The 15,041-nt window shown below is 36.3% G+C and overlaps 1 protein-coding gene across 1 annotated transcript; it reads left to right on the plus strand.

The window, feature by feature from the left end:
* Positions 1-259: 259 nt before the first annotated feature.
* Positions 260-1,646, plus strand: LOC145550465 (uncharacterized). Its single transcript, XM_081604394.1, has 2 exons — positions 260-722; positions 889-1,646. The coding sequence occupies exons 1-2, from the start codon at positions 371-373 to the stop codon at positions 1,158-1,160; spliced, it is 624 nt and encodes a 207-aa protein (XP_081460520.1). The 5' UTR covers positions 260-370; the 3' UTR covers positions 1,161-1,646.
* The last annotated feature ends 13,395 nt before the right edge of the window (positions 1,647-15,041 follow it).

Below are 15,041 nucleotides of genomic sequence, written 5' to 3' on the forward strand. Positions count from 1 at the left end.
AAAGTTTTAGTCAAAAAAATGGTTTAACTCGGCACATGATGATTCACACAGGTGAAAAGCCATTTTCATGTGTGACCTGTGGAAAAAGTTTTAGTCACAAACTTAGTTTAACTCAGCACATGATGATTCACACAGGTGAAAAGCCATTTTCATGTGTGACCTGTGGAAAAAGTTTTAGTCAAAAACCGACTTTAACTCAGCACATGATGATTCACACAGGTGAAAAGCCATTTTCATGTGTGAACTGTGGAAAAAGTTTTAGTCACAAACTTAGTTTAACTAAGCACATGATGATTCACACAGGTGAAAAGCCATTTTCATGTGGGACCTGTGGACAAACTTTTAGTCAAAAGGGAGTTTAACACAGCACATGATGATTCACACAGGTGAAAAGCCATTTTCATGTGGGACCTGTGGAAAAAGTTTTAGCCACAAACTTAGTTTAACTCAGCACATGATGATTCACACAGGTGAAAAGCCATTTTCATGTGGGACCTGTGGAAAAAGTTTTAGTCACAAACTTAGTTTAACACAGCACATGATGATTCACGCAGGTGAAAAGCCGTTTTCATGTGTGACCTGTGGAAAAAGTTTTAGTCGAAAACCGACTTTAACTCAGCACATGGCAATTCACACAGGTGAAAAGCCATTTTCATGTGTGAACTGTGGAAAAAGTTTTAGTCACAAACTTAGTTTAACTAAGCACATGATGATTCACACAGGTGAAAAGCCATTTTCATGTGTGAACTGTGGACAAACCTTTAGTCAAAAGGGAATTTAACTAAGCACATGATGATTCACACAGGTGAAAAGCCGTTTTCATGTAGGAACTGTGGAAAAGTTTTAGTCAAAAACCGACTTTAACTAAGCACATGATGATTCACACAGGTGAAAAGCCATTTTCATGTGTGAACTGTGGAAAAACTTTTATTCAAAAAGGAAATTTAACTAAGCACATGATGATTCACACAGGTGAAAAGCCATTTTCATGTGGTACCTGTGGAAAAAGTTTTAGTCACAAACTTAGTTTAACTAAGCACATGATGATTCACACAGGTGAAAAGCCATTTTCATGTGTGAACTGTGGAAAAGGTTTTAGTCAAAAACGGTATTTAACTCAGCACATGAGGCGTCACACAGGTGAAATGCCGTCACTGTAATAAAACATCATAGATCTCAACTGCACAGCATAGTAATACAAGTGAAAATTCAGGCAGTTTAAGCCTCCACGGTCATAAGGAAGATATAGTAAAGACAAACGGAGTCTGGATTTTCTGTTGTTCCACAAAAAACGTAACATCTTCTTTTTTTTGGGAGAAGAATTCAGGAGGAGGAGGAAGAGCAACATTCTGAAATATGTAAAGTAACTTGGGCAGTATATTCATTTTTATTGTATTTATTCTCCCAATCATAGACATTGGTAGAGACATCCATCTTTCAAATGAATTGTCTACTTAATTTAATTTATTTAATATGTGATTGTAGTTGGTCGTAGCTACCCATTCCAGATCTGACGAGATGTGTATTCCCAAATATTTAAATTCATTTACCATCTTAAACTGTAATACACTTGATGTTGGGCTAAATTTTTCATTTGCATTTAATAAAATAATTGAAGATTTGGTTCTGTTTATCTTGTATCCAGATATCCCACTTTTGATATGAAAAGGACCACATCGTCCGCGAACAAGGAAATCCTATGTTCTGTAGGTCCGACAGTGATTCCACTAAGATGTGGGTGTGAGCGAATAGCAATAGCAAATGCCTCTATTGCCAGAGTGAATAGTAAAGGCGACAATGGGCAACCCTGTCTGCAGTCCCTATTGATCTTTATTGATCTAGGTATATTCTTGTTAGTTATTATTTCAGCTGAGGGATTGTTGTATAATATTTTCACCCATTTTACAAAATTATTACGACAGTCAAATTTTTCCATAACTTGAAAAAGATATTCCCAGTGAACCCTATCAAATGCCTTTTCGGCATCTAGTGATAAAAGAGCAGAATCTGAGGTACCTTTATTATAATGAATTATGTTTAGTACTCGCCTTGCGTTATGAAAACCCTGCCTCCCCGAAATGAATCCATTTTGATCTCGATCAATTGATTTTGGGAGCACCATTTGTAAACGTCGTGCTAGCAGCTTGGAGATTATTTTTAGATCTGAATGTAGTAAACTAATGGGCCTAAAATTCTCTCATTTGTTTGGAGATCTACCTGGCTTTGGCAAAAGAATAACCATTGAGGGGGGAGATAGTTTGAATGGGAAACTTCTTGAAACATATCTAATAGTGGGGTCAAAAGTCTATCTTTAAACGTCTTGTATAAATCTGTTGGGAGCGCCATCTGGTCCCGCTCTTTTCCCTGATTTCATATCATTAATGGCTTGCCCTAGCTCTTCTTTCATAATTTCTAGATCCAAGTTTTCCTTGTCTTCCTCTGAAAATTTTGGTGTATTTAAATTTCTAAGGAATTGATTTATGTCTTCCGATTCGATGTTTATTTGTGCCTTATACAATTCTACTTTAATACATTTTTAATCCAAAATAAGATGTGCTGTTGTGTACTTTTAGTAGACTTTCTTTCATTAATTGTTTTGTAATCTGAAATTTACAGTATTAAGTCTTTGATAATTTTGTCTTTACAGCAAAACTAGACTGAAACTGATGCTTTTTGTTTCAAATTATATTAACCAGTCTTTATAAAAGCTTTTCAAATAATTTGGCATGCTCTTTTACTTAGAAAATGCAATATACAATATAAATATATTTTCCGTCATTGATTGTTAATTGTTCAAATTATGTGATTATTGTCTCCAATAATTTGGTGTTTCGCTTGTCTTGGTGGTATAATTTTTCTATTTTCTGCCGTGGCTGTTTTCTATTAAAGATCACTATCTTTTTTAAAGTTTAAACTAATTTAATCTATAAACATATAGATATGAATTTTATTATGTTCTTACAAAGTCATTTATGACTTGCATATCCTTTGACGTAAGCTAATACAAGTGAATGGACCGAACTTCACAAAGTGCTATTCTGCAAAGTATTTTAAGTTAATATTTGACACATTTTCTCACACAAGGTAATATATTTGGTAATCAAATAAATGACTAAACACAGAGTTTGACTTTTAATGTGATTAATTGTTTTGGGGAATTTCTGAATAAAGAGCACAATGTTTTTATTTGATCTAAATTATTCTGATAGTTTTTATATTGAAACTGATGAACAGACACACTTTTACAGCATTTTATTCAAGAATATATTGACATGAATCCATAATTTAATGTGCATTTAACATTTGAAGAAGACAAGAAAAAAATATTTTTTCCTTTTATTTTTGACATTTTATTGTAACAACAATAAACTTTGATAAATCGGACATTGTCAAACATTAGCTACATATTTTTCTTACTTTTGTCCTGCAAAAATTATACAGTATAAAAGTAAACTTTCCTATGGACAGCAGAGTGGAAATACATTCTAAAAGTTTATTTTTATTTCATTACAATTTTTATTTAATCCAATCTAATCCATTTAAATATTATGTTTCATGATGGATTATCGTGCATCTTTTCCCTTTTTGTTTACATTACATGTTACAGAAAGTGTTAAAGTGAGATTGTTTTCCTTCTTTGCATTCCTGAATATAACATCTTTAATTGCCAGCCTCATAACTTCATCACACAGTATTATTCTCAGTTAGCCGGTGAGGTGTGTCAGTAGATAACTAAAGTAATTTTCTGTTTCTGTGATGATTTTTTGAGAACATCTGTCGTTTTGTGCTGTGGAGAGCAGCATCTTCTGTTTCACTACAGTCAGAGGATGAAGATCAGAAGATGCTGTTGGTCCAGAAATATTTACACACCCAGAACCTTTTCATGTCTCATTACAGCCACAAACCAGCTGGATTTTAACAACATAAAGTAGGAGATAACGGGGAAATGAACTGCTCATTATTTTCAGAATGTTTAACAAAGATAAATTTGAGCAGTTTGGAGGGCATTTGGATTCAGTTACCCTGAGATAAATCCTTATTGTAGCATCTTTTGATTAATTTGTCCTTAAAGGTACGTCTTTGAAAGCTTTCCAGAGACTAAAATATTTAATTTCAACCTTTATCTGTCATGTGCATAGCAGAAACATGTTTGCTTGTACAACGAAAAGCTTACTTTGGTGTCTGCAAGAATGCCACTTCAAACGGTATTCTTGCAGACAGCCGAGGCCGTAGTCTTCATGCCGGTGGTCGCAGGTTCAATTCCCAGCCTGGTGACATTTGCCGCATGTCTTCCTCCTCTTTCCTGTCAAGCTTCTTTAAAATGAAGGCCACTAGAGCCAACAAAACCTTTAAAAATACAATAAATAAATTTAGAAAATGCAACATGTTATATATCTATATTTTACACAATATATAGTCTGAATAAAATGTCTGCTGTTCAATGGACAGTAGCTCGAGCTCATTCAGATTGGTTGGAAATTTGCCTGTCAATGTCAGATTTCAAATCTTGGCACAGTTGGAATAAAGTGTGGACTTTTATTGGGTCATTCTAGCCAGGGATGGACCGATGTACAAGTTTGGGCTGATATTAAGGTTGCTGTTGCTTTTGAAACTTTGGGGGAAAAACAACCATATTGCTGCTGACTTCATCACTCCTTCTTTGCTTCAGTTAAACTCCTCACAATCACTGATCACTGTCACACAGTGGCGCAACTACACATTATTCAGGTGGATGCGAAAACATAAATCGCCCCCCTCCCCCCCGAAGGATGGTATGTCAGGTCAGGGTGAAGGAGTGTAGAAATACGCTCGTGTCCTCCTCCCCCCACCCAAGACGACGACACGTGAAAGGTAAAACTCACTACATTTACCTCGTTATGTGCGCGAGGTGAAGGAGCGTAAGGCGCGCTGAAGTGTATGGGAAAACATCATCGGCGCACCGCCCCATCCAGACGGGATTTTGACGCCCCCTCTGGTGTTGCGCCCCTATGCGTTGCATGCACTGCATACCCACTTTTTGCGCCCCTGCTGTCACATGACCAACTTTGTTCACTCCCCCTCCAGAAACAAATGGCAACAAGAAGGAAATAAATATTGATGGTTAATATTGGCCCAGTTTTGTTTATCGGAACAATATGACTAATATCGGCTGATATTAGTCTATAGTCAGGAGGAAATCGGCACGGTCTCGGAGAAGATGCTCGGGTTTTATGTCCAAAGAGTCGCAGTCTGCTCTCATTGACGTAGTTATGAGATGAAAATCAAGTCCACACCAGGTTCAGGTCTATGTGAAGTATTGTGTGATTGGTCAGAAGTGTGTGGAGTGTTTCATGCAGACAGCATTGTACATGATACTGTGGGGGGGTTTAATATGGTGTTCTTCCTCTCAAGATCTACAGGTGACGGTTCTAGCCAAGCAGGAAATTGAATTTCAAACAGACTCAGTCTTCATGTGTTTTTAGAAACTGCTTCTGTCTTTTGAGGTTGAGGCAGACGAGTGAGAAAATAGTTTTGTTTTTTAACAGCTGCTCTGTGCGTTTTCAGGATTTTGACCTGGCTACCATCTATGTGTCGGATGCCCAGTACAACAGAAACATCTACTTCGATACGTCGCCGCAGGCTGTCAGGTGGGGCCATCACATGTTTGTTTAAAAGATCAAATTCTCAAACACTTGATCTTGGATAAAAGCATGTATGAATAATGAAACCAGGCAGCCATCTTTATTGGAAAATGTTCACTTAGCTTTTTTGGTTTACAAAACTGTGTTTCATCTCTTGTGGCTTTGTCCAGGCTTTATACGTCACACAGAGTAGGAGAATCAATAGTATAAATATCAATAGAAAATATATTAGAATGTTCAATTTTCACTGAATTCAGATTCAGAACAGCATTCTGGGAGATGTAGGCAGAGGAAAGGCTTTAGTTGCTCAACCTCAATTGGCCTCTACTTCACTCTGTTTCCCTAGCAACAGCTCATTTTTTGGTATAATGTACATTGCATTTATTCCAGCGTTAGGCAAATGTATCTTGAAGGAAAACACTTAAATTCATTAAGAATTAATTTAGAATAAAAAATAAGTCACCCTGAATTACCTTGATACATATAATGTATGTAATAAAAGTGTGTCATAATGAAGGAGGAAAAAAAGTCGATCCAGACTTTAAGTACGTTTAGGGTCTGGTGAGGATGCAATTAAATATTTCCCCAAATATTTAATAAAAAAAAAACCTAAGTTAAGCATAATAAATTTGTAATCAAAACTTTTGGAATTGTAATTATTTCTTTTTTTTCTTTTACAAAAAGTTTTGTTTAAAAATTTTCTTTTTAATTAAATAAGTAATTTTGTCTCGTGAACTTAAAATGTTATTTGCCAAACATAAACTTCTATTGCACACACCAGAAATCTTTTTAATTTAGGCCCTGCCCATGATGTCATGTGAGAATCACAAGCAAAAGTTTGAGTCACAAACAAAAACATAGAATAGCAAGAAAAATTCTGACAATAAGTTTGTTTTGCCAATAAATTTTTCACTTCATGAGACAAAAATGTGTGATTTAATATTTTAAAAAAGTTTTAAGCAAAACCCAGAAGCTTTTCTGTGACATGCATTAACAATAATTTTTTTCTAAAAAGATATGCTGTACTGTTTCTAACTTTCCACAAAAATACAACAACCTGTATTAAGTTATTCATAAGTTAAGATACTATTTAATCCTGTATGTCCAAACCAACAAATATGTACGGGAAAGAAAGATACTACTTAGTGAGCTTAGTAGTAATAAAAATAAGTTGGTTATAAGAGAATGTTTCAGAGTTCAGGAATATAGCTTTGATAGAATTTTTAATTTCTTAGAAGAACGAGGAGGCTATGAGCTCTTCATACTCCAACCTGAAGGTGGCGGTAATGCACCTTAAAGTTGTTTGCCAACGCATAAAAACGAAGAAGAAACGAGACAAGATGCGCATGGTTTGTTAATTTCGAGAGTTGTATAACGAGTTTAAACACATTTGACTGCTGTTGAAGAAAATTTCAGAGTTTAAAGAAATCATCAGAGGAAAGAGATGATCAACGCAGACTGCTGGATTTCTCCCGAAGCCCAAGATAATCTTATACGAATAGGTAAGAAACGCCAGCGTTTGATTCAGGTAAGGTTTGAATGTAATGAAACTTTCTGCATGAGGTCATTTTAGAACCGTCCCTCCTGTATACATTGTTATATCAGATAAAAGAGCGCAAACATCAACGAACTGTGAAAGCTTATTTAGTAGAGAGAAATAGAACCAGTTATTTCTTAGGCTCTCCTCCTTAACTGCTGAGACTTACTTCATAAACAGAAAATAGAAGATTCACAAAAGGCTAGTAAAGCAAATGTTTCACGCACAGGGCTGGTGTCGCTGTAACAGACGCAGATTTTTCCTGTAACAGATACAACAGGTTAAAATAACGAGGCAGACAAACTCCGTATTAAATATCCTGGAAACTGTACTGTTTTGTTCATAATGCAGTTTTTATCCTTCCATAAAGCACAGCTGGTCTTTATATGAACGTGCCGACGGGTGCAAATGCGCAGCAACAGAGAAAAAAAACAAAAAAAGAGATGCAAAGAAATGTAATGCAGCAAACAGAGAGAATGACGCAAACAAAAAGCAAATAAAAGTAGCAACAAAAAGCAAATAAAATGCAACAAACAAAAAGACGCAAACAAATAGCAAATAAAACGCAACAAACAAAAGAGACCAAATGAACAGCAAACAAAAGAAAAGCAAACAAAAAGTGCTGAAAACGGAAGTGCTCCAGACCACTAGAGGGAGAAAAAAAAACAGCTGTGTCCAAATTTAGGGTCTGCATCCTTAAAACGGGTGTTCAGAGCAAGCATGGCAGCAATTTTTTTTGTTGTGTTGTTTTTGTATTACACAAAATGATTTTTACAATATTTTCGGCGAGAATGTTGATGTATAGATCTCAGATATCTTCTCGTTCAATAAATCACTAATTGCAATATGCTCACTTTCGAGATGTGCTCCCGCTGCATTAACAGCCACTCCCTCGCCAGCTGTCAGCTGACCGGGCGCTCCAGTTCGGTAACAGAGAGAGAACGCACGTCCCGCAAATCGTTTAAAACCCTGCTAGTTCCCCTATGAGTGGAGGCGGAACACAGATATTAAGCCTGTAAAAATTTTGTGTTCACTAAAGTATTAAATTCCTGAGCAAATCGACTAATATAAACTAAGAATAAAGAAAATTTATTAGTAATGTCTACTTCCTAGATCTAAAGTAATTTGAAAAATGAATAATTGCTTACATCCTTCTATTTTAAACATTTAGAACAAACAGATTTATATGGAGCATTATCACAAAAGTGAGATAATAACAGAAAAAAGAAAAAACTAGCTTCGAGTCCGTTTTTTTTCCTTCGGCATTTGTACTTCACGTTGTCACGGTTGCTAAGCAACATAACGCCAAGATGGAGGCTAGGCAGCTAGCTGAAGGCTACTGCTTTTCTCTTCTGGTCGTCCATATTCGTGGCCTTCGAAGGACCCGTCTTCCGCAGACCGGGCCGTTTCTCACATAGACATAAATAAAGGACAGACGCCTATGGACCGCTCTCGTCTTATCAATACATATTTATATAAATATAGACAGAATAAATAATGATTACTACTGAATAATATTAAGCTATGCATGTTTAGCACTCACACACACACATAGGAAACCTTCAAAACATAAACGGGAGATTTGGGAGGTATCTTACTTTGACAGAGTGAAGTTCATAATAGCCATTGCCATCTGTGTAAACCTTTCCGGTGAATGTTATAACGTGTAATATTATATTTATAATATTGTTTCATTCTATAATAGGCTCTTGTATCAGATATCTAAGTCATGTTAGAAAATAACTGAAACTTTAAAAAATAATCTTGGTTAGCTTTCAGACGGGACGAACACCAGTACTATAGCACATACCAGCTAGCATTAGTATATTCACTGGTGACATAAATACAGTAAGTAATATTCTAATTACAAAATATACACAATATAGTCCATCTACTGCGACACGTTGTCTGTCAAGCCTCACGTCAATAGTCCGTCGATCTGATCAACAATATCCCCTGTGCTGAGGCATCTTCTGCGTTTTGTCCAGCACAGCAGGAGGTCTTTGTTTGCGTCTCTTTTTGCTGGCATGTTTTCTCTGTGCTAAGAATTATCATTATCTTACATAAAATAGAAAGGTCTGTGAAAGCCCAGTGCATGCTGGTCCTGTACCAGTCCCTAAACTTACAGAAATGGACAAACTGTCAAGATCGGGTTCTTGGATTAGGATTTTTTTTAAAGTAAAAAACAAAAAATAAAAAAACAATTAACATGAACTGAACTCAAAGTAAAAAATAAAATTAATGCTCAACATAGAAAATATAGAAAATACTAGAAAAATTTTAAACAATAACGACATGCCTGGAGTGAATAAATAATCAGAAATATTTAATTGGTAATTTCCAAATGTCAGCTGAATGTCTGCACTCTTGAATCAGAGTGTTTATTGGTGATTTCGTCTTAATAATGAAAGTCGTTAATTACTTCAGTAACGTTAACAATCCTTTTTTCCTGTTTTCCTCTCCAGATTGCCTGCAACATAACGTTTATGAGAACGAGATGTATAACCAGAGAGGAGATCCAATCTGGACCTGGACGAGGTAGAACCTCTGCAGGTGAAACAAGAAAAAGAAAGCCAGAAATCAACATATAAAAGAAGAGCAGCAGGATCTAGAATATCAACAAATAAAAGTGAAGAGAAAGAAGTTTACTCCATCAGGGTGAAGAACAGCTGAATTAAAACAGGAGACTGATACTGCATGGTGGTTCCTGTTTAGACAAACAAACCAAACTGAATCAGAACCAAACAAGGACAGGTCATCTCCAGGAAGCTCTGAAGCTGAGAAGCAAATCAGAAAAGAAAACCTTCTCCTGTTGACCTGTAAAAAGCTTTTGTTGCAAATATTCTCTGATGCTCATAAGAGGATTCACACAGGTGAAAGCCGTTTTCATGTGGAACTGGGAAAAAGTTTTAGTCAAAAAAGCATTTAACTGAGCACAAGATTATTCACACAGCTGAAAGCCTTTTTCATGTGGAACTGGAAAAGTTTAGGGAAAAAGTGATTAACTAAGCACATGATGATTCACACAGTGAAAAGCATTTTCATGTGGGACCTGGGAAAATTTTTTGTCGCAAATTACGTTTAACACAGCACATGAATCACACAGGTGAAAAGCCGTTTCATGTGGGACCTGTGGAAAAAGTTTGTCTAAACCGGTTTTAACTCAGCACATATGATCACACAGGAAAACCGTTTTCATGTGGGACCTGTGGAAAAGTTTAGTCAAAACCGGCTTAACTCGCACATGATGATCACACAGGTGAAAAGCCGTTTCATGTGGGACCTGTGGAAATTTTTGTCGCAAATTACGTTAACACAGCACATGATTCACACAGGTGAAAAGCCGTTTCATGTGGGACCTGTGGAAAAAGTTTAGTCTTAACCGGCTTAACTCAGCACATGATGTCACACAGGTGAAAAGCCGTTTCATGTGGGACCTGTGGAAAAGTTTTAGTCTTAAACCGCTTAACTCAGCACATGATGATTCACACAGGTGAAAAGCCGTTTTCATGTGGACCTGTGGAAAAAGTTTTAGTCTAAAACCGGCTTTAACTCGCACATAATGATTCACACAGATGAAAAGCCATTTCATGTGGGACCTGTGGAAAGGTTTTTATCACAAACTTAGTTTAACTCGCACATGATGATCACACAGATGAAAAGCCGTTTCATGTGTGAACTGTGGAAAAACTTTATTCAAAAGGGAATTAACTAAGCACATGATGATTCACTCAGGTGAAAAGCCGTTTCATGTGGACCTGTGAAAAGGTTTAGTCGAAAACAGACTTAACTCGCACATGATGATTCACACGGGTGAAAAGCCGTTTACATGTGGAGCCTGTGGAAAAGTTTAGTCACAAACTAGTTTAACTAAGCACATGAGATTCACACAGGTGAAAAGCCGTTTCATGTGTGAACTGTGAAAACTTTATCAAAAGGGAATTTAACTCGCACATGATGATCACCAGGTGAAAAGCCGTTTCATGTGGACCTGTGGAAAAGCTTTATTCAAAAAATTGTTTAACTCAGCACATGAGGCGTCACACAGTGAAAGCCGTAGAACTATTTTCGTATGTCCATGTAGAGGTTCATATAAAACAGTGTTTCTCAACCTTTTTTGGGCCAGCGCCCCGTAGCCTTTTCCAGGTCCCTCACCGCCCCCCACCAAAGAATTGTAGGATACTTTGCACTGACTATTATTTTATCATTAATTACTATCGCCATTGTAGAGTTTTGATTTTATGTTTGTTTCTGTATTTATCATCAAAATAATTTCCCAGAGAACAATGTCATGGGAATAGAAATATTTTCACAGGCGTCTATGAAAAATTTGGTCGAAGTTTACCTCGACCAACGTCCCCCAAAGGCATCCCAGCATCCCTTTGTAAAAAATCCGCCAGCGCCCCCAGCCGTCCTCTGAACGCCCCCTGGCGCGGTACCGCCCACGTTGAGAACCGCTAATATAAAAGATGAAAACCGGAGGGTCTTGTCTATAAAGTGGAAAATTGTTAATTTTGAATTGTTAAATGTGATCATTGGATCTTGACATTTGCATATGGAGATATAAATATGAACTTGCAGGATTGATTTGTATTTTCTGTATAGAGAGAATGAGTGGGTGAATGAATTTACTCTAATACATTTTAATCCAAATAAATGTGCTGTTGTGTACTATTAGTAGATTTTCATTAATTGTTTGCAATCTGAAATTACAGTATTAAAAAGTATTCGATAGGTTATCTTCACAGCAAAACTAGACTGAAACTGATGTTTCAAATTATATTAACCAGTCTATATAAAAGCTTTCAAATAAGTGGCATGCCCTTTACTTAGAAAATGCAAAATACAATATAATCATATTTTCCTTCATTGATTGTTCTTGATGTACAAATATGTGTGATATTGTCTCCAATAATTTGTGTGTCGCTTGTCTTAGTTGCATAATTTTTCTATTTCTGCTGTGGCTGTTTCTGTTAAAGATCACTATCTTTTTAAAGTTAAACTAATTTAATCTATAAACATATATGTATTTTATTAAGTCCTTACAAGTCATTATGACTTGCATATCCTTGACGTAAGCTAATACAATGAATGACCGAACTTCACAAAGTGCTTTCTGCAAATTAGTTAAAACCCTCCTGTTATGTGGGTCAATTTGACCCGTTCAAAGTTAATTTTTTTTTAAATAGTTAGAAAAGTTTCATGCAGAAAAAATACTTCTATTTGCCTTAATAGGTGCACTCTATGTATGAAATGAAATGGTTCATTTACACATTTGCAGCCCCCCTGGGTCTATTGTTACATCGATACTGTTCGGGTCAATTTGACCCGGCAGTCAGGTTAAAGGGTAAAAAGGTTAAAAAATGTCCAATTCTATTGTTCTTTGCACCTATGAGACATATTTCACCACACACACACCACACCACACATGCATGCACACACCACACACACACCTAAACAATCACGCAAACCCACTCTTTCACTATTCTCTTTACTTCACTAGAAAGCTGCCTGAAAGCAGGTGTTCATACAACTTTGACAGGTACTTTTCTGTTCCCCTGGACAAACTCCACCCACACTGAGTGGACACTCAGTAGAAATGGAGGGAACATAAATACTCTCTGCAAGGGAGTCCTAAACACATTACACACTGAAGGTACATGTGATATTGTCACTGTCAGAGATTAGGAAATGAGCAGCAGGGAAATAAAAAGATGAAAACCCTGGAAGCTCTGGAACTTCTTGTTGATCATTCCAGGGTTGACTAGGATGGCAGTAACTCACATTATAGACATCAAGTCAGTCTTTGAGCTACTCAGGCCTTGTGTAATACAGAAAATCATTGTTGAAATGACAAATCTAAAAGGAAGGTGAGTTTTGGAGAGAACTGGAAGGAGCTGGACCAAATGCATTTACATGCATATTGGAGGTCCTCATTCTGACCAGAGTTATAAGTCAAAGGACGAGTCAACAGCCAGTCTAAGGGATGCAGAGACAGGCAGGGTAATATTTAGGGCCATAATGTTCTGGAAACTTTCTCCAGAGTAATCCGATTTGACAATCGATGGACAAGACAAACTAGCAGCTAATAGAACAGTGTGGTACATATGGTTGTAACTTCCCCTGTTCTATAACCCAGGCCCTAATGTCACAGTAGATGGAAGACTTGTGGCATTCATAAAGTTCACCCCTGCATTCAGAAGCATAATTGCCTAAATGAGTAGCGACCCTACTCATTTAGGCAATATATGGCTTCCACACCAGCTAAATATGGCATAAAAATCTGGGCAGCATGTGATGAAAAACCCAGTTTGTTTGAATACGCAGATTTAAACTGGAAAACCAGCTGGAGGATCATCTTCAGGACTCATTTGTCTTGATTTTAGTCAGCGGGTCAATTTGACCCAGAGCAGAAAGTGTCTCAAGTTCAATATAAGATGACCCCTTCAAAAAAATCTAAATGTAATATAAAGAAATTTACAAAAAATCACTTTCAAGAATAGTGTCATTGTGTTTGGGTTTTTTCAGTGGGCATAAAAAATTGAAAATCAAATTTTATGTCCAAATGAGTAAATTGTCGTTATTGATCCTTAATTGTGAGAAATAAAAAACCTCATTGCACAAATATGATTGAAATGGTTATATTGGAATTAATAATCAGATACAAAAAAGTTTTGGAGGATGTTTTAGGTTCTGACGCTATTGCATGACTAAACACTCTCCGGGTCAAATGACCCACGAACATTATTGCTGTACCTCAGAAACAAACATAATAGGAGGGTTAAGTTAATATTGACACATTTTCTCACACACGCTAATATATTTGGTAATCAAATGACTAAAAACAGAGTTTATTACTTTTAATGTGACTATTTAGTTGTTTGGGGGATTTTGAATAAAGAGCACAATTTGATAGAAATTATTCTGATAGTTTTATATTGACACTGATGAACACACACACTTTTACAGCATTTATTCAATAATATATGACATGAATCCATAATTTAACGTGCATTTAACATTTGAAGAAGACAAGAAAAAAATAATTTTCTTTTATTTTTGACATTTTATTGTAACAACAATAAACTTTGATAATCAGACATTGTCAAACATTAGCTACATATTTTCTTACTTTTGTCCTGCAAAAATATACAGTATAAAAGTTAACTTTGCTATGGACAGCAGAGCGGAAATAAATTCTAACAGTTAATTATTTTATTTCATTACATTAGCTGTCTTGATACTATGGAGGAATTCAAAGGTGTATCGTCTCATAAATTAAGAGACGATACACAAAACTCCATTCTCTCCGGCTCACCGACAACCAGGAAGACATTTAATGCACATCTGCGGCATCACACATTACATGTTCATCAGCTCATCATCACGACCTCGTGGAAGTTAAATCTGCTCCTTCAGAGGACCATTAGTCAGATTGTTAGTTCTTATCTGTCCAAACAGACATCCTTTCCATGTTCTGTTTTCGCTCCATTTGCGTGCAACGCACAATGGAATCAAAAGAGACGCACCAAAATCTTCTGCAATAACAACTCAATAATATTTCGGCTCCGACATAATGAAAAGACACTTGCTAGGAATTCCTTCCACAACAACTTACTGGGTCAGATTGACCCGGACATTCGACATAATACATTCCTTTTCAGTAAAACATATCTTAATGTGAATTAACATAACTTTTAACTATTAATATAAATATATATTAATATAATATATTATATATAAAATATATTTCACCTAAAAATACACAAAACGTGCCCCCTTCACTTCCGGATTGCAATGTCAGTCTCATACCATTTCCAAATGAGGTATGAGACCGACAGTGGTCCCTTTCCCCCTTTCTGTTTGCTGCACGGGTCCTTCTC

Source organism: Poecilia reticulata, unplaced genomic scaffold (genome assembly GCF_904066995.2).
Source record: "Poecilia reticulata unplaced genomic scaffold, P_reticulata-male-v2 Scaffold_52, whole genome shotgun sequence".
NCBI lineage: Eukaryota > Metazoa > Chordata > Actinopteri > Cyprinodontiformes > Poeciliidae > Poecilia > Poecilia reticulata.

Coding starts and splice junctions, on each gene's coding strand:
- LOC145550465 (XM_081604394.1), top strand. CDS start 371: ATGATGATTCACACAGGTGAAAAGCCATTTTCATGTGGGACCTGTGGA. Junction 723..888: donor GCACATGATGATTCACACAG/GTGAAAAGCCAT, acceptor TGATTCACACAG/GTGAAAAGCCATTTTCATGT.